The following is a 19,227-nucleotide window of genomic DNA, read 5'->3' as shown; positions in this document are numbered from 1 at the left end:
GGTGGCGGTCTCCATCCCCGCGGCTCTGCTGGCGTTCTCCAGCCCCGCGGCTCCGCTGGCGTTCTCCTGCCCCACGGCTCCGTTGGCGGGAGGGGGAGTTGAAGTGCTGAGCCACCGGGAGATCAGGTTGGTTCTTGAGAACCGAGCGGAGGTGTTGGGCGAAGCGATGGCCAAGCTTACGCTTGCTCTCACCAATGTAGAGCAGCTGACACCTAGAGCAGCGGATGCAATAGATGAGGTTGGAGGAGGTGCAGGTAAACCTCTGACGCACCTGGAAGGTCCTTGGATGGAGTCAAGGGGGGAGGTAAAGCGACATGTGTAGCATTTCCTGCGGTTGCAAGGGAAAGTACCAGGAGAGGGGGTGGTTTGGGTGGGAGGGGACAAATTGACCAGAGAGTTACGGAGGGAGCAGTCTCTGCGGAAACCCGATAGGGGAGGAGATGGGAAGATGTGGCCAGTGGCGGGATCCCGTTGGAGGTGGTGAAAATGTCGGAGGATTATCTGTGGTATGTGACAGCTGGCAGGGTGGAAGGTGAGGACAAGGGGGACTCTGCCCTTGTTACGAGTGGGGAGTGAGAGCAGAGTTATATCTCTGTCAGTAAATATCAGGGTATATTTAACCAAAATATAGAGTGGACCAGAGGGCACCATTGTTTACACCCATCTATTCTAAGGAATAACTCACTATATTTTCTATGCGTTAGAAAGTATAAATAAGAGATGAAGCAACCGATACCCGTGTGCAGCAAAAGTTGGAACAATTCAGGATTGAACTATTAAGTGTCAAGTACTATTCAGTCCCTTCAGACATCCAAGGTATTTTCATAGCTGATAGATAGCTATTCTAATGTCATCTCTGAAGCCCACAATCTCTACTACAATGTAAGGAGGCCTATAGGAGCATCACCACTTACAGGTTCCCCTCCAGATCAGAAACATTTCATATTTGTAAATATAAAATTTTATATGAACATTCTCTTTTCCTTCTTTTTAGGATAAACGATTTCCAAAAGGGACAGGGCTGGACACAGGAACTGCGGTCCAATCTGTTCTCAGTTTACCAATAATCAACGCTTCAGATGAATTATTAGGCGTTTTAGAATTGCATCGAGATTTTGGCCACGATCCTTTTGATATCAATCAACAAAAGGTTTGTTTCAACTGTAGATATTGTCCAATTAGCACTTTTAGCCAAACTTCAAATAAGGCAGCACTCCAAATATATTCTTGAAAACATATGAACCTATAAAACACTGATGATTGATTATGATGCACATTTACCACTGCAGGAGAAAGTAAAACCTATTATAGAGTCTGTGAGATTGACTGACTGACTGAGTGAGTATATATATATATATATATATATATATATATATATATATATATAGTCCATTTGTAACAGGGCAGTAAACTGGAAGCTGATCTCAGCAGAAGTTATTTGAAAAAAAAACAATTGATCAGAATCCATAGTGTTGGAAGTGCAGAAATTCAGTCTGGTTTCTGTTTCTAATTAGTATCCAATAGCATCCAAAGTATTGATAGACGTTGGCTTACATTAGAATTAAGTTAGTTATTGCCCCAGAGGTCAAATAGCCTTGACAACACATTCTCGAGGCTAATATATGAAAATTGAGTATTTACTGGGGTGATAGTAAGCTGACCATCCAAAAACTGAGATGATGCCTTTAGAACAAGCAGAATGAAAGTTACAAAAGAGAACAAAAATGTTATCCTAATTTAGTTGGACAATATTGATTGACCTTCTGTGATGCTTTTTGCTTCAGGTTGCCACTGCAAATTTAGTGTGGGCTTTGGTAGCATTTAATCAAGTCCAGGTAAGAAAGATTTCCCTGTTTTCTGATTTTATATCATTTTATTTAGCAACGAAAATATGTCAATTATTTTAAGGTAATTGCAGCAATTACCAAAGTAGATTGTTGGAAGTGATGGAACAAACTATGGAAGTTAGAGGGTATCATGTGTATTTGTTTGCGTGCCTAGAATAATGCATGGAATTGCAGCCCAAATAAAATATTCAGAGCAATGTTAATGTAAATGTTTTCTTCTTTAGTGTTGTATAATTTTCCATATCTAGCACAGTTCCTCAAGCATCTGACAGCACTCAGAATGCTATAATGAATATTTTGCATAACCCTAATGGGCCTGTCCCACTTAGGCGATTCTTTCGGCGACTGCCAGCGACTGTCATAGTCGTAGCAGGTCGCCGATAAACCGCCGACTGAACCCCCTTACGACAATGTCTACGACAATGTCTACAACAACCTACCACCTAGTCGACGTCAAGTTACGGCAAGCTACCGACAACCGGCGAACTATAGGACGTCCACCTGCGATCACACCCACGACAACCTAAGTCCACCAGCGGCAAGCTACGACAGGGTAAGACAATTCAGTCGCAGGTTGACGTAGATAGTCGCCAATGGAATTCACCAAAGTCAGCACCGGTGACAACCTACGTCATCCTGGCAACAACCTACCATAGCACGTACTTCAGGAGAAGTCAAGCTACGACAAGCCCACGGTCGCCGACTGTCGCCAAAAAGTTTTGAGCATTTCAAAATCCAGCGGCGACCAGAAAATTGCTACGATTCTTTGGGCGACTGAGGAGACCATATAGGCAACACCCAGGCGACCATGTGGTGACAGCCTAATCACCTGTATTCGCCTAAACAATTGCCTAAGTCGGACAGGGGCATAAAGCTTCCCATTGCTCCTGGTCACCATGCAAAATCTGCAAGCTCCACTCGAGAATGCCCTACTACTCTGTTCATTGGCAAAGCTACACTGATGAACAGTTTACAGCTGAGGCATATACTGATGTATTGACGGATACATATACTATTACATTTATCTCATTCATTCTCTGGTGTAATGCAGATTATCTATGAATATAGGAAATAAGTAAGCTTTAGGTCCTTGAGCCCTGCGTGTGTGCATATATATATCTATACATATATATATATATATATATATATATATATATATATATATATATATATATATATATGTGTGTGCACGTGTGTGTATGTGTATGCATGTATATATGTAAGAAAGAACTGCTGATGCTGGTCTAAATCAAAGGTAGACACAAAATGCTGGAGTAACTCAGCGGGACAGGCAGCATCTCTGGAGAGAAGGAATGGGTGATGTTTCGGGTCAAGACCCATCTTCAGACTGAAGAACAGTCTCGACCCGAAATGTCACCCATTCCTTCTCCCCAGAGATGCTGCCTGTCCAGCTGTCCACTTGAATTTGAGTTACTCCAGCAATTTGTGTCTGCCTTCTATGTATACTGTATATATGTGTGTGTGTATATATACACACACTGAACTTTTTCTTTATCGTTTATTATATTGTTACAGTGAACTGTGTTTACATATTGTGGTGTGCTGCTGCTGAGTAAGAATGTCATTGTTCTATGTGGGACATATGACAATAAAACATTGATTCTCTTGCCTCTCTCTATTCTGCCATGCAACAGCTGATTTATAATAATTGATCTGTGCCTTTTTCTCAGCCCTCAACAGCCATCAATTTAAATAATCCAATAAATGGTTGACCTTGCATTAATTCGCAGAGCGTGTAAATGTATAGAATCTCTTAAATGTAAGAAACTTAATTCCTAAAAGGCCCTGGTCTACTTTTTTAGATTTGCCCCATTAGTTCAGGTGGCTCTTTGGCTGCTCTTACGTTCCTTACAGTATCTCAAAATCCTTCATCAAATCACACTTTCATCTTCTAATCGCAGAAACAGCAGATCTAGTTTCAGTAATCTCGCTCTGTAATTTAGACCTTGAGTATCCAGGTATCAGTCTGGTTAAACTTCTCTGATCTTCCTCCAAGCCATGATTTCTTTCCAAAGATATAATACCTCTAATGGCTCGTTTTCACGGGGCGACTTGACGCAAGATGTAGCCAGAGTGGAGCGGTCGTGGTCTAGCACGATATCACACGATATAACGGGGGTAGAGTAAAGAGTTCCCACGGTACTCAGCAATTCTGTCATTTGTGCGAGTGACTTGTCCGTCTCCCGATCTTTCCCGAATGAACATCGTGGACTGTAGTGTAGTTAATCACATGGCACAAATGATGTTACTTTGTTGTCACACACTATATTCGTTTTTTTCACCCGAGCTCTTTAATGAGCTGAAGAATAATCTGTGTTTTTTTAGACAAATGTTGTTTGGTGTGATGCACCTTCTCTCAATATGTGCAAGAAGTCGTCTTTTTATTTTGTCAAATATGAATAAAGACAGTATCTCACATTGACCGTGATTATTGTGTTATTTTATGATCTACTGAGAGGTGATACTTTCAGTCTGAAGAAACTTTCAGCCCGAAACGCCACCCGTTCCTTCTCTCCAGAGATGCTGCCTGTCCCGCTGAGTTGCTCCAAGCAACTGGTGTCTATCTTCAAAGGACTGACCAGGACTGCCTCTCTCTCTCTCTCTCTCTCTCTCCCTCCCTCTCTCTCACACAGGCATGAATGGATGAACTCCGCGGGCCAGGCAGCATCTACGGAGGGAAATGGACAGCGACCCATTCTTCAGGCTGCCTTATGTCTCTCCCCTCACCCCAACTCCCACCCACACACACGAATGCTGGAGAAACTCAGCGGGTGCAGCGGGGCCGAAACGTTGTCTATTTCCTTCGTTCCATAGATGTTGCTGCACCCGCTGAGTTTCTCCAGCATTCGCGTGTGTGGGTGGGAGTTGGGGGGGGGGGGGGGGGGGGGGGGAGACATATGGCAGCCTGAAGAATGGGTCGTCTGTCCATTTCCCTCCGTAAATGCTGCCTGGCCCGCGGAGTTCCTCCATTCATGCCTGTGTGAGAGGGAGAGAGAGAGAGAGAGAGAGAGAGAGAGAGAGAGACGCACACACAAGGTGGATGCGAAATCTTACCTGCCTGTTTCAGTGACAGACACCCACCGCCAGTAAATGAAGTCACCCCCATCTGTCTCCCCCACCTTTCCCTCCCAACTCCAGTCCCGTCCCGACCCCCTGGGAAACTGAAGGTTTCCCGCTGTAATTAAAGAATTCCCACGGTTGACTGTAAAACTGGGACCCTGGTTCTGGACTCACCCAACATCGGGAACATTCTTCCTCCATCTAGCCTGTTCAATCCCGTAGATACGATTAGACAGGTATCTAGTTATTTAATTCATTTAATGATTTCTATCGCCCAGCCTCTCATCTTTCAATCGGGTTCTGCCAGGAAGGAACTGCAGATGCTGGATTAAAACGAAGATAGACACAACATGTAGCTCAGCGGGACAAGCAGCATATCAGAAGGGTCTCGACCCGAAATGTCACCCATTCCTTCGCCCCAAAGATGCTGCCTGCCGTCGAACTCATTATCTTTAAACCGGCATCTGCTGTTCCTTCTGAAACATACACAAGAAATAAGCAACTTTTCGGGCCGAAACGTTGCCTATTTCCTTCGTTCCATAGATGCTGCTGCACCCGCTGAGTTTCTCCAGCATTTGTGTGTGTGGGTGGGAGTAGGGGGGGTAGAGAGATAAGGCAGCCTGAGGAAAGGCTCGCCTGTCAATTTCCCTCCGTAGATGCTGCCTGGCCCGCGGAGTTCCTCCAGTTAGAAACTGCTTTCAGACAAAAACAGACACACTGACATTAATGAAATGATTGTTAGCTAGTTTTATTAGATTTGTATGTAAATAGCAAACTGGCTGGATTCACTCTATCCAACTTCCGGGTTCACCGTTCGCAGGAGTTCCCACGGTGACCGCAAGAGTTACTAGGATATCGCACGGGACACTTCGTTCATAAAATGTTGCAATGCTCAACCAAAAGTGTACAAGACACTCTTGGACAAATTCAAACATGTTTGAATTTTCTCCCGAGTACCCAAGGTACACGATTACCTGCCGTTAGCGCCACGGTGGTCCACGAATGCCGTACTGTTACCGCACGAGGTTCCCACGATTGCAAACTCTGGTTACCTCTTGCGTCAAGTCGCACCGTGAAAAGGGGGTTTAATTGTTCATGGCACTTCAGGTGTGATCTAATCAGGCATTTGTGCAGTTGCAGTATAACTTCTATCTTTTGTATATTCATCTCAACATATGAAGGCCTTTCCAATTTTCTTTGTAACTGAATCATAACATTTTAATGTTATATACATAAACACCTCCCCTCGACCCCCTCCAAAATAATTCTACCGAGTCGGCGCCAACCACTGATCACCCATACAGTAACACTATCCTACAACCACTCGGGACAATTTGCTATTTTACTTTAAGCAAATTAACTCACAAACCAAAAGTAGACGCAAAGTGCTGGAGTAACTCAGTGGCTCAGGCAGCATCTGGAGAAAAAAGATGGATGACATTTCTGGCCGGAACCCCTCTTCAGACTGAAAGTAGAGGGGGAAAGGAGGGGAACTAGAGGTAGGAAAAGGCGAGAACAAATCAGGGCTGGCAGCAGATGACCAAGGAAGGGTGGAGCCCATAAAGGCCCATTGTTGGCTGGGGAAGAGGTGATAACGGGAGGGATACAGGGATGCAAACAGTGGAACTGGTAGGATGACAAGAGTGAGGGGGGGGGAGAGATGCAGGGGTTACTTGAAATTAGAGAAATTAATATTTGTACCGCTGAGCTGTAAGCTGCCCAAGCAAAATATGAGGTGCTGTTCCTCTAATTTGCGTGTGACCTCACTCTGACAGTGGAGGAGGCCCAAGAAAGAAAGCTCAGTATGGGAATGGGAAGGGGAGTTTAAATGTTTAGCAACCAGGAATCTCTTCGGCTAAGGATCACTGAGAGTAAGTGTTCAGCAAAATGACCACCCAGTCTGTGCTTGGTCTCACTGATATATAGGTCCCAAACACCGAAAAAAAAGATGCATTAGATCAGGTTGGAGGAGGTGCAGGTGAACTTCTGCCTTACCTGAAAGGACTGTCAGGGTCCCTGGATGGAGTCGAGGTATAGGGGCACGTGTTGCATCTCCTGTGCTTGCACAGGAAATTTCCTGGGTAGGGGGTTGGTTTGGGTTGGAAGGGACGAGTGAACGGGTGAGTGTGGAGGGAACGGTCTCTACGGAAAGCAGAAAGGGGTGAAGATGGGATGATGTGACTAGAGGTGGGATCCCATTGGTGGTGGCGGAAATGTCGGAGGATCATGTGTTGTACGCCACAGCTGATGGAGTATAAGGTGAGGGGGGAGAACTATCCCTGTTGCTACTGGGGGGAGGGAAAGCAAGAGCAGGACTATGGGACATAAGAAACTCATGTGACAGCCTCGTCTGTGAGAGAAGACGGAAACCCCCGTTCCCTAAAGAATGAGGACATCTCGAATATCCTGGTATGGAGCACCTCATCATCGGAGCAGATGCGGCGGAGATGCAAGAATTGGCATAAAGGATGTAGGTTTTGCAGGAGGCTGGGTAGGAAGAGGTGAAGCCCAGTGAAGACCTACACACCTGTACGACTTTGGAGCTTGGGCAGTGACAGGAGCACCTGGAGAAAACCCACACGGTCACAGGGAGAACGTACAAACTCCGTACAGACATCACACGTAGTCAGGATCGAACCTGGGTCTCTGGTGTTGTAAGGCAGCAACACAACCACTGTGACACTGTACCGCCCACCTATGTGCCTTCTTGGGCCCCCATAGCCCCTGACGGAATTGTAATCTTAGTCAAAGAGGCCAATGTTAGCAGATCCTTTGCAACTCGATGCTAGACTTCCTCATCAATCGACTACAATCGGCACAAATTGGCAACGACGGCCCCTCCTCGATAACCATCAGCACAGTGGCATCTCAAGGCTGTGTGCTCAGTTCCCTGCTATGCCTATGACTGTGCAGCTGGACACAGTCCCAACTCCATCTTTAAATTTGCCGATGACACCACCGTTGTTGGACGAATTATGGGAATTGATGAGTCAAAGTATAGGAGGGAGATAATTGTCTGTGTGAATGTTGCCAGAACAACAAACTTGCCTTTAGTGTCAGTAAGACCAAGGAGCTGATTATTGACTTTAGAAGAGGAAGGTCGAGGATCCATGAACCTGTCTTCATCGATAGGAGAGATTCAACAACTTCAAGTTCATGGGCATGCAATTCTCCGAAGATCTCTCCTGAACACAGCACATTGATGCAATTTATAAGGAATGCTCATCTACAGGTCTACTTCCTTACAAGATTGAGGAGATTCAGTGTGTCGATGTATACTCTCTTGAACTTGTATGGTGGAGCGCATGTTAACTGATTGCATCACGGTCTGGTTCTTCAACTCAAACGCCTAGGAACAAAGGAGATTACAAAGGTTGTCGACTCAACCCAGTCCATCACAGGTACTGACCTTCACAGCAATGAAGAGATCAATAACAGGTGCTGCCTCGCCCTGGCCACACACTCGTTTCATTCCTGCTTTTGGGAAGAAGTTATAGGAATCTGAAAACTGATCTCCGGGTTCTTTCCCAACAGCTATCAGGCTATTAAACAATCCAAACACTAACTAAACTTCAAACCACAATCTGTCCAGGTTGTACTTGGGACTTCAGGCTTCTGTTTTGTTTTGCACTAATATTGGTGTTTTTAATATTATTTTTTAATTAGTCTAAACACCCTGAATCTTTTCTTACATTTTCTTCCTCTTTATGTCGATATCCAGTATCGTTCTGCAAGTTCCAATTACATTTACCTCTTCTACCAATATACTTGCTGAATTAAAAAAATTATTTCCTGTCTATTTTTTACCTCAATCACTTTTTTTTTTCCTCTGGTTATTCGCATTCCTGCTCTAAAAAAACAAACTCCTTTCCTTTTAGTTTTCTCTCAATGAAACTCACTCAATTAGGCTAATCATCTGACCATGTACTAGTTCATGGTGCACTTTGGATGAAGCATAGAAAAGGGCCCTTTAGCCCACCATGGTGAATATCATGCCTATCTCTACAACTCTCACCTCCCTTTTGGAGGTAGCTTTTAGATCTTCAATGGCAAGTCACAAACCCGGAAAAGGCAAGGATCGAAAGTGTTTGAGACGGTTGTCAACTCTAAGTTTACCTCGAAGGACTCATTTAGTAGTACAAAATGATACGGCATAGAAACGGGCCTTTTAGCTAACCACGTTCATGGTGACCACCATGTCTTTCTCTACTACTACCACCTACCTGCATGGACTCCATACTTATCTGTGCCCTGCTCATTCAAGTAGCTGTCTCGGTAACTCCATCACCTCCACAGGCAGCTCATTACAGTTACCAACTATTTTTTGTGTGAAATATTTAACCCTCTTTAAACCTCCCCCCTCTCATTTTAAACCTATGCTCTAATTTTGGACACCACTACCATGGAAACAGCCAATGGCTATCTACCCTATCTGTTAAATCTTATAAATCAAGCACTATGTTAATGTGAGCTGATTTCAATATTGCTTTAACATTCCTGGGTCAGAATCCTGGAATGTTTTATCTAATATTGTGGAATCACCCTCTTCTGATGGACAACAGTGATTCAAAAAGGCAGTCGTCTGCAGCATTTTCGGGGTCAATTAAGTTTGTGTAATAAAAAACACCTTTGGTTGTATTACCTATCATATTAAGAATTAATTCAAAATACAGTTTCACTAACACGCTCTCTTGTAAAATGTAGGCATTCAAATGGTCATTCATTGCATGCATATTATCACGCACACTGAACAAAATACATTGGAATACTTTTTAGATATTGTCCTGATGTGCAAACTTAAATTTCAGATAGCCAAAGGCCTTACCAAACAGACTGAAATGAATGATTTTCTACTAGATGTGTCCAAGTAAGTGATTAATATCTTTGACTTGACAAATGTTATTTAAGGTAATTTATGACTGTTGGTTATAGTTTTGCAGTCAATGCAGTTTAATTTGAAAAGATAGGAAATCTGAAATAGGGGACAGAAATCCAAGATCAAACTGATGATTTTAGCAGAGTATAAACCTGACAAATCCCATTTGCATCTTTGAGGGATTTCCTCAAATCAGTGTCCAGACTCCCAACTGTGCTGAAAGAGCCTGAATTACCTTTTTAATGGAGTGTTGTGCCTTTTCACAACAGTATATTGGCATCCAATATAAACTTCCACTGAGAATGGCATCAGTAAATTTGTGACATTTAATTCCTTACCATGCTGTGCCACAACAATGGCCTCTCTATCGAGTGTAAATTATGATTCCACCAAATTAAATGCATTGTGTAAGAATTAGGAAAGCTGGAAGTATCATCAAGCATGTCTGTCATGCCGCTCATTCCCTTCTGTCTCTTCCACCTTCTGGAAGAAGATACTGGATCTTGAAAGCCTGGACATCCAGACTTAAGACTAACTTCTTCCCACTACTTATCCAATTCCTGAATTACTTATCCCTTTCACACCCTATTCACAGAAGTGCTTCCAAGTACTCAAACTCTGAACTTTACCTCATTCAGTTATTCTACTATTTTACTTTAATACTCTTTTGGAATACTTGGATGTTTGTACTATCCCATTGCACCATTCTGTTCTTTCACACTCATTATATTTATTGTAGTATTTATCGTTATTATATGTCTGTGAGCTTCATGTGAACAAGAGATCAGCGCAAAATACCTGAAAATCAATCAATGGTGTAAATAATCTTCTACCGATCTTTTTTTCTCTTACAGAACCTACTTTGATAACATATTGGCAATAGATTCACTGCTTGAACACATTATGGTGAGTACCTGTCTATGCTGTTGAATTAATCCAGATTTCAACAAGACATGTTGGAATTAAAGAAGCCGATGGAATGTAAGTATAATTTGCCATATTCCACTTCTTTAATTCGTTTGTTCTGTGATCAGATTGACAGATGAGTATTTCTCATCTGCCACTCTGTTCCTGATGTACTTGCTCATGTCAATCATTCATGAAATGGCATGCACAATTCCACAGTAACCTGAAGATTCACATAAATATTATAATATTCAGAATTGGATGTGGAATTGAAAAATAATTGTAGCTGTGGAAATCAGTGCCAGTTATAGTTTATAACAAAATAAACTGAAGGGCAATGCATTTTTTTAAATGTCTGATATTTATGATAAATCTTGATGCTCGTTGAAATATGAATATTATGGAACAGAATATTGATTTAACATTCTGTAATTGGTATCAGCATGAAATATTGGAAAATTGGTTTTAAGCACTGAAAGTTAAATTCCTTTTACTGTGATGTTATATCTATACCAAAGAACTGAAGAAACAAGCAGACTTGATCAGTTACATTAGTATAAACTTGATTTTGTTAAGAATAGTTACAAACCATTTGTTAAACGACAGAAATAAACCGTTATGTTGATGATAGCCAAGGTATGCTAATGGCAGTCAACGACACTATGAAGGCAGTCTAAGTAATCCCTGCAAAGATTCTATGGACACAGGATCACGCAATGATGTTGGACCCCTTGGTGAATCATGGTGACCACGTCTGCAGCATGTGTTGTCTGATTGAAGAGCTCAGATTGAAAGTTGCCAACCGGGAGTGAGATTCAAATTCTGCGGCACATCAGGGATGGGGAGAATTACCTGCACACTGTATTTTCTGGAGGCTGTTACACCCGCGAGGGTAACTGCTTCCAATGTGGTCCGTGGTCACGAGGAGAATGTGACTGCTAGTGAGTCAGGCAGGGGAACAGGTAAGGACCGTGTTAGAGCAGTCTCAGCCCTTGAGGTTGTCAAGTGGGTCTGAGATTCTTGCTTCCTGTGCAGACAAGTGTGGGGGCTGCAGGAAGCATGAGCAAACTGACCAGGGCGCAGTGGATCAGGGGGGCATTCAAGAGAGGAGAGAGAAGAAAAACGTTGTTGTCATTGGGAATAGTATATTTAGGTATTGAAACTATTCTCAGTGACGAGGATCGAGAGTCGCAAAGGTAGTGTTGCCTGCCTGGTGCCCGGGTTTGGGACATCTCCTCTGACCTGCAGAGGAACTTGGAGTGGGAGGAGAAAGATCCAGTCGTCATGGTCCATGTGGGTACCAATGACGTAGGTAGATCGAGGAAAGAAGTTTTGCTAAGGAAATTTAAACAGCTTGGTACCAGATTGAAAAGCAGAACCAAAAAGGTAATATCTCTGGATTGCTACCTGAGCCACGTGCAAATTGGCTTAGGGTTGAGAAGACTAAGGATATGAACGAGTGGCTCAAAGACTGGTGTGGAAGAAGTGGATTTGTGGGACATTGGCACCGGTACTGGGGAAGAAGGGAGCTGTTCCGATGGGACGGACGGACTTCACTTGAACCCGGCTGGAGTCCTGGCAAACCATATGACTAGGCCCGTAGATAGAACTTTAAATTAATTAGAGGAGGGGGTGGGGTCAACAAGTTGGAAGTATATAGGTGGATTGAAAAAGTGTGCAGGAGAGGCTACAGATGTCTCCAGAAGTAATAGGACGGACATTTTAAGAAGGGACTAGACTAAGTGGGACCCGTTGGGTCCCTGTCACAAAGGAGGCTTGGTCCCCCAACGCAATATTCCACCACTCAACCATAGCCCCCAACTGCACAGGCGCAGCTCATTTCCCCTCATCCCTGGTACTCTCTCCCCCTCCTCTTCACCATTCCTCTTCTTTCCCCTCTCCTCCTCCCTTCCCCAATCCCTCCCTCACCTCTCTCTTCCTCTCCTTTCATAATCATATTGAATGGGGGTGCAGGCTCAAAGGGCCGAATGGCCTACTCCTGCACCTATTTTCTATGTTTCCCCTACCCTCAGTCACTCCCTCCCTCCCTCCATAACTCCTCTCCCCTCCCTAACCCCCTCCTATCCCCATCCCCCCACCACCTCCCCCCTATCCCCCCCCCCACTCTCCCACCTCACCTCCCCCACTGCCTTCCTCTCCCTCTATTCCCCACTCCCTACCCCCACTCGCCCCTCCTCTACTCCCCCCCTCCTCCCTCTATTCCCCCTCCTCCCCCCCACTCTCCCTCCCCACCTCCTTCCTCTTCTTTTCCTTCTCCTCCTACCCTCCCCCAGTCCCTCCCTCACATCTCCTTTCCCCTACCCAGATTCAGATTCAGATTCAGATTCAATTTTAATTGTCATTGTCAGTGTACAGTACAGACAACGAAATGCATTATACCCTCAGTCCCTCCCGCCATAACTCCTCTCCCCTCCCTACTGCCCTCCTCTCCCTCCTCTCCCTCTATCCCCTCTCCTCCCCCCACTCTCCCTCCCCAGAATCTCAAGGTTGCCACTCCGCTCCCTTCTTGTGTGCCCCGGAGGAGCATCAGCCGTCGGCGCCTTTAGAGCCAGGCCTCGGATCGGCCTGGGAGCACCAGCAGCTATAGCCGCGCCAGCGTGTGGGCGGTAGGGGGGGGGGGGCAGGAGCGCTCGGGGAAAAGATGGGGAAAGTGCTATAGAGGAGAGGGGGGGTATCACGGGGGAGGGGACAGGAGCCTGAGAGGGGGACCAGAGGGGAAGGGGCTGAAGCTGCGGGGAATTGCGATGGCGGTGTGTTTGATTTACCGCTTTCCGTTTGGCGACATCGCCGCGCTACTTCCGGTCCCTCTGAAAAATGTAGTTGGTTGGAGACTTCCGCCGGCCACCCATAGCGTCCCTCAGCTCCAGTAAAGACGCGATGGCCCAGGAAGGGGCGGACCGTCCCAGGGAGTGACAGGAGAAGAGACCAATCCGCGCGACGCTGATTGGTAGGAGAGGAGAACGATCTATCCACACGCGTTTTTAACGATTTTTAAACCTTGCGAACTATTACAATATACCACCGATCGGAACGAAACTTTTTTGCACTCGCTGCACAGGAGAACGGTGGGTGAGCTGGCGAGAAATCGTAGCGCTATCACGTACCGTTTTTGTGCAAATAGAAAAAGAGCACAAACCGGAAGAGCACAAGATCAGAGCTTTAGTTATGTATTGATAGATAACACAGTAAGGTCAGTTAAAATCGGGACCGACGTGAGAGGTGGGATGGTGAATACCGAATTAAAGGTGTTACATTTGAATGCACATATTATAGAAACAAAGTGGATGAGCTTTGTAGCACAGTTAGAAATTGGTAGGTACGATGTGGGCATTACCGAGACGTGGCTGCAAGAGGATTAGAGCTGGGAGCTGAATATTCAAGTCTATACTCCTATCGGAAAGACAGATGGGTGGTCGGGGGGGGGGGGGGGGGGGGGGGGGGGGGGGTAGCTATGCTGGTAAAGAATGAAATGTGGTCCTTAGCAACCTTAGCAAGAGTGACATGGGATCAGAAGATGTAGGGTCCTTGTGGTAGAGCTGAGAAACTGCAAGGGTAAAAATACCCTAATGCGAGTTATTTGCAGACCCCAAACAGTAGCCAGGATACAGGGTACAAATTACATTAATTAGGTACAATCGGCATGTAAGTAAGGCAATGCTGTTACAGTGGTCATGGGGATTTCAATGTGCAGGTAGACTGGGAAAATCAGGTTGGTACTGGACCCCGAGAGAGGGAATTCGTACAGTGCTTCCAGGGAAACGGCAATTCTGGATTTAATGTTGTGTAATCAACCGGATTTGATAAGGGAACTCAAGGAGGTAGTGACCATAATATGATAAGATTCAACCTGCAATTTGAGAAGGAAAAGCCAAAATCCGATGTGTCAGTATCACAGCTGAGGAAAGGGGACTACAGAGGCATGAGGGTGGAGTTGGCCAAAGTTAACTGGAAAGGGACCCCAGCAAGAATGACAGTGGAACAACAATGGCAGTATTTCTGGGAATAATTCAGAAGATGCAGGATTTTTTCATTCCAAAGAGGAAGACAAATTCTAATGAGAGAATCATAATCATCCTTTATTAATCAAATATGTTTTGCAACATACGAGGAATTTGATTTGCCATAGTCCTATCAATTAAAAGCAACAAAACACAGAAAATACATTTTAACATAAATATCCACCACAGTGATTCCTTCACATTCCTCACTGTGATGGAAGGCGAAAAAAGAGTTCAATCTCTTCCCTTCTTTGTCCTCCCACGGTCGGGGGCCTCAAGCCTTCCGTTGATGGGACGATCTTGGCTTCCGTAGCCAAATGAGGGAAACTGAAAGGTTTGAAGGCGGAAACGTCACCTGGAACGGATGGACTATACCCTAGGGTTCTGAAAGAGGTGACTTTAGAGATTGTGGAGGCATTAGTAGTCATCTTGCACTAGGATCACTAGAGTCAGGAGTGGTTTCAGACGATTGGAAAATTGCAAATATCCCGCTGTTCAAGAAGGGAGCAAAACAGAAGAGTGGGGACTATAGGCCGGTTAGCCTGACTTCAGTGGTTTGTAAGATTTTAGTTCATTATAAAGGATGTGTTTCTGAGTACTTGGAAATTCATGATAAAATAGGCCAAAGTCAGTATGGTTTTGTGAAGGGGAGATTTTGCCTGACAAATCTGATAGAATTATTTGAGGAAGTAAATAGCAGGACAGACAAAGGAGAGTCAGTGGATTTTACTTCGGAGTCACGTGAGTGACTACGTGAAGAAGCCCGCTTCCACGCATGCGTGCCATATCGCTACACGCATTGCAACGAGTCACACAGGGGGGAACGGCGTTCCCCAAGCGGGAGATTTGAAAGTCGGGAACAGCAGGTAAGAGACTCTGCGTTCCTTTTTACTACTTACTTTTAGGAGGCTGCGGAAAGCTTGCGGGGAGACCCGTGGAGGGCGAGCAGCCAGCAGCAGCAACAGCACGAGTTTCCCTGGAGGGGAACAACCTGAGCCCGACTTTGCTCCCGCACCGGCAAAATTCACCTCTCGGCCGGGCGGGAAGCAAAGTAAAAAAGGTCCCTATGCCAGTCTCAAACGAGACTGGCTTGGGACCAGTCGCTAGCAGCCAGCACAGAGGCTGCGGGACAGACAGCACGGACCGGCTCGAAACGCTCAGCGAGTGCAGCGGCACTTATGGAGTCGGAACGGGACGTTCGGGCTGAAAACCTTGTTCACAAGGTAAGCACCAGGGTCCAGGGGATCTATAGGAACAGCCGGGGTTACCGGCTGCGGAACTGCCGCGAAGGACCAGGCCCGTGAACACCGGGGTCGGTCCAAGCGGCTCGAACCCGACACAGGGAACGACGGTCACCGGCGGGAGAAGGAAAGTCGGGAACAGCAGGTAAGAGACCCTGCGTTTCCTTCAACTTACCTTTCTAGGTGCAGACATGGACCAGGTCCATGTAAGGTGCAGAAGGCCGGCGGGAGAACCGCGGAGGAGCGGCAGTAGCAGCAGCAGCGGCAGCGGCAGCGGCAGCGGCAGCAGCAGTGGCAGCCGGCAGTTGCAGTAGCACAGACAGCAGCAGTGGCAGCTGGCACTTCGTGAGGAGCTGGCAACGGCAGGAGCAGCATGGGCACATCGATTCCCGGAGGGGGAAAACACCTGTGCCCAACTTCGCTCCAGCATGGTGAGAAAGTTCATTTCTCGGCAGCAAAGGACTTTGCAGTTGACTGGCTGCAATCTACTACAAGGGACCAGTATGTGAGTACCAGGATCGGTCCCAGCGGGGTTTTAGTTACAATAATCGCTTCTCGGCTTTTTGGCTAAGATCAAGTGTAGTATCTGTTCTTATCAGTTTAATATCTGATACACCCCTTATCTAGGGACTATATATATTATATAAAAACTATAGTAGCTGTTATCATCAGTTTTAATGTCTTATATGTCCCTTATCTAAGGACCATATAAGTAGGAGTGCCCAGAATTGAGGGCATTAGAGTGGGGTTGACCGGCTGCAACGACCATAAGGGACCAGTACCGTCAGTACGGGGGTCGGTCCCAGGGGTCTAAGATAAAGGAGCAGCCAGGAGCGCTGAGAGCGTTGAAGCCGGGTTAAAGGAATAGATGGAAGCAGCTGTGCCAGTTATCCCCCTCACCGGCCATATCCACTTCACGGAAGGAAGGACAAAACTGGAGAAGGAGGACCATGGAACAGCGGGCAGCCAGCAGCAGCCAGCGGCACTTGGATCAACCGTAGTGGGATCAGCTGTGCCCGATGTCGGCCCCGCACCGGCCAGATCCATGTGACCGAGCGGTAGGCTAGACACAAATCAAACAAGGTAGTGGACTCGGAAGGGTCCGACTTTGCATAAAACCGCCGGCAACCAGTGCCCGAGAGGGCTGGAGCGGGAAGAAGCGGTGTATGGAGCCTTGCTCCAACGTGATAAAACCACAGCAGTACCTCTTTGAGGGCTGCACAATGCTTCTACCCCATCAGAGGGGAGCACTGTGGGTCAGTTCTGGGCTGACCTGCAAGAGGGGTCCGCAGAACAAAAGACAAGTGGGCAGCAGTTTAGCCCCACATGGGTACCCCGTGTGGGACCCTAGAGATCTCTAACTCTATAAAAAAGAGTAGGCAGGACCCTGATGGGCCAGAGCCTGGTAATACAGCGTCCCATGATCCTAACACAGCAGGGACTCTGCTGGACATGGTGGCCGATTACTTTAGCCAAGTCAAACATGGGTAGACTTGGATCCAGGATGGCAATAGTATTACTATATGTCTGGCCACAAACGCCAACAAGAAAAATTTACAAACACTGGCCAGACATCTGCCACCTGGCAACGGTGAGGCATTACAGGTGCCCAGTGTAAACCAATGCATTTGGCAGCATATGGACGAACATCAGGAACCAGGACCTCAAGATCCAGAGAACCTTCAAGGGATTGACGGAAGGCATCATAGCACACACCAGCACCCTGGACTAAACGTAGGTAACCAAAGACCATCAAGACGCACTAGATCTGTTTAATAATATGCAATATAACCTGAACTACACGTGGAAGGCGGCCATTCAGCCAGCACTGGGACCCCAAAAATGCTACCATTTGCAAATAAAAACCGTGTGTGGACTAAGCCAAGACACTGGGGCTCATCAAGGCCAGCGCAAGGGCCTATTTTGGAGCATGATACCAGCCACAGGCAAGGCCATAAAAAATGTGGCTCATACCAGTAGCAGGGTCAGAAATCAATATAACCTGCAGGATCCGTTTTAGGGTATGGCCAGGGCGGCCACCCTGGAAGATGCGGAAGCCTCAACCTCCCACACAACCCCGAACAAGAAATATTAAACCAGAACCTTATTTTCAAAAAACCAAGGAAATAACAAAACCACCGGTAACCATGGAGGTAGGTGGGTGGGGTTTTCTTCTGTTAAAATAGGGACCTACGAGGGTAGGGGAGGTTGCAACACTACAGTTATGTATGGTATATTATGTATATTATGAATCACTACAGATTCATATAATCTCAGCAGTATTCAGGGTTATCTGATAGGGTTTTTCTCATCCCAATAACCACAGTACATCATACACCAGAAGGGCATTTTGTCCTTACATAAACCAAACAATCTAAAACCCACATGGTGCTACAAGAATTGTACACAAAAGATGGGATTGAACATATTTATTAAATATAAGATAGAGTAGGGTTGCAGGATTATCATTGATTTTAACCCTAAACACATTTGTTTTAGATATTCATTTTAAGATGGATGCTCTTATTATTGATATAGACTTGGTGTCAGTTGTGGGTTTCTATATGGCAGGCATTGACTCAATAGAGGAACTTTGGCAATATAGAGCTTACAAAAGGGGCAATCATTAGCCCCATTATTATGTACTAAAATTCGTAAACCAGCTTGGCATTGTTATGTAAATAAGCCATAGGGTGAGGTTTTCCCCCGTTCGGACCCATCATTGGGGTACTAGGGATAATTCAACCACACTCGGCATCTGGAATTTTCAGAGTACCCGACTGACCTTCTCAATCATGGTATTTCAGTCTTACAGGGGATGGTGTTAGAACCATGTTCCCTATGAACATTGCCAAAAATTATTGATTTATCCAGTGACTGGAGGCAGTCATCCATGCCATAACACTATGGATTTATTGATTTGTAGAGTCTAACAGACCCACTACACTGTCAGACAGGACGATGAATCTCATCTCATCTGCACTAAGACTGTCAACACGGAAGCAGTACCTTGGACACATCAAGAAATGGGGCATATACTGCTTGGACAACAATCTCGACCAAAAGGCCAAGAACATTCTGGCCGTATTGGAATTTTTACAAGCCTCCATTAGGATAATCGATGGAGCTACAGTGCCTTCAATAGTGCCACAAGTGCACTCTCCAATTACCTATCACAAGGAACGGAGCGGCACGCGGTGGAAACGCACCCCTGGTAAGAAAACCAGGTACTCCGAAATCTGGGACGTGGGTGTCGT

At 45.7% G+C, this 19,227-nt stretch overlaps 1 protein-coding gene and 1 pseudogene across 4 annotated transcripts in view; both read left to right on the top strand.

Annotated features, from left to right (window-relative positions):
* The window catches only part of pde10a (phosphodiesterase 10A), a 398,667-nt gene that overhangs the window by 266,414 nt on the left and 113,026 nt on the right, over positions 1 to 19,227 (top strand). For all 4 annotated transcript variants that reach the window (XM_055631370.1, XM_055631369.1, XM_055631372.1 and 1 more), the window contains 4 exons: positions 995 to 1,150; positions 1,785 to 1,835; positions 9,737 to 9,795; positions 10,659 to 10,710. In XM_055631370.1, coding sequence (XP_055487345.1) covers positions 995 to 1,150; positions 1,785 to 1,835; positions 9,737 to 9,795; positions 10,659 to 10,710 — 318 coding nt within the window. The remainder of the gene's footprint in view (positions 1 to 994; positions 1,151 to 1,784; positions 1,836 to 9,736; positions 9,796 to 10,658; positions 10,711 to 19,227) is intronic.
* LOC129694640 (U2 spliceosomal RNA) lies at positions 16,518 to 16,625 on the top strand (annotated as a pseudogene).

The sequence above is a fragment of the Leucoraja erinacea genome, unplaced genomic scaffold (genome assembly GCF_028641065.1).
Source record: "Leucoraja erinacea ecotype New England unplaced genomic scaffold, Leri_hhj_1 Leri_73S, whole genome shotgun sequence".
In the NCBI taxonomy this organism is placed as follows: domain Eukaryota; kingdom Metazoa; phylum Chordata; class Chondrichthyes; order Rajiformes; family Rajidae; genus Leucoraja; species Leucoraja erinaceus.
Note: the sequence above shows the minus strand (reverse complement) of the source record. Positions and strands in the feature narration are given on the sequence as shown.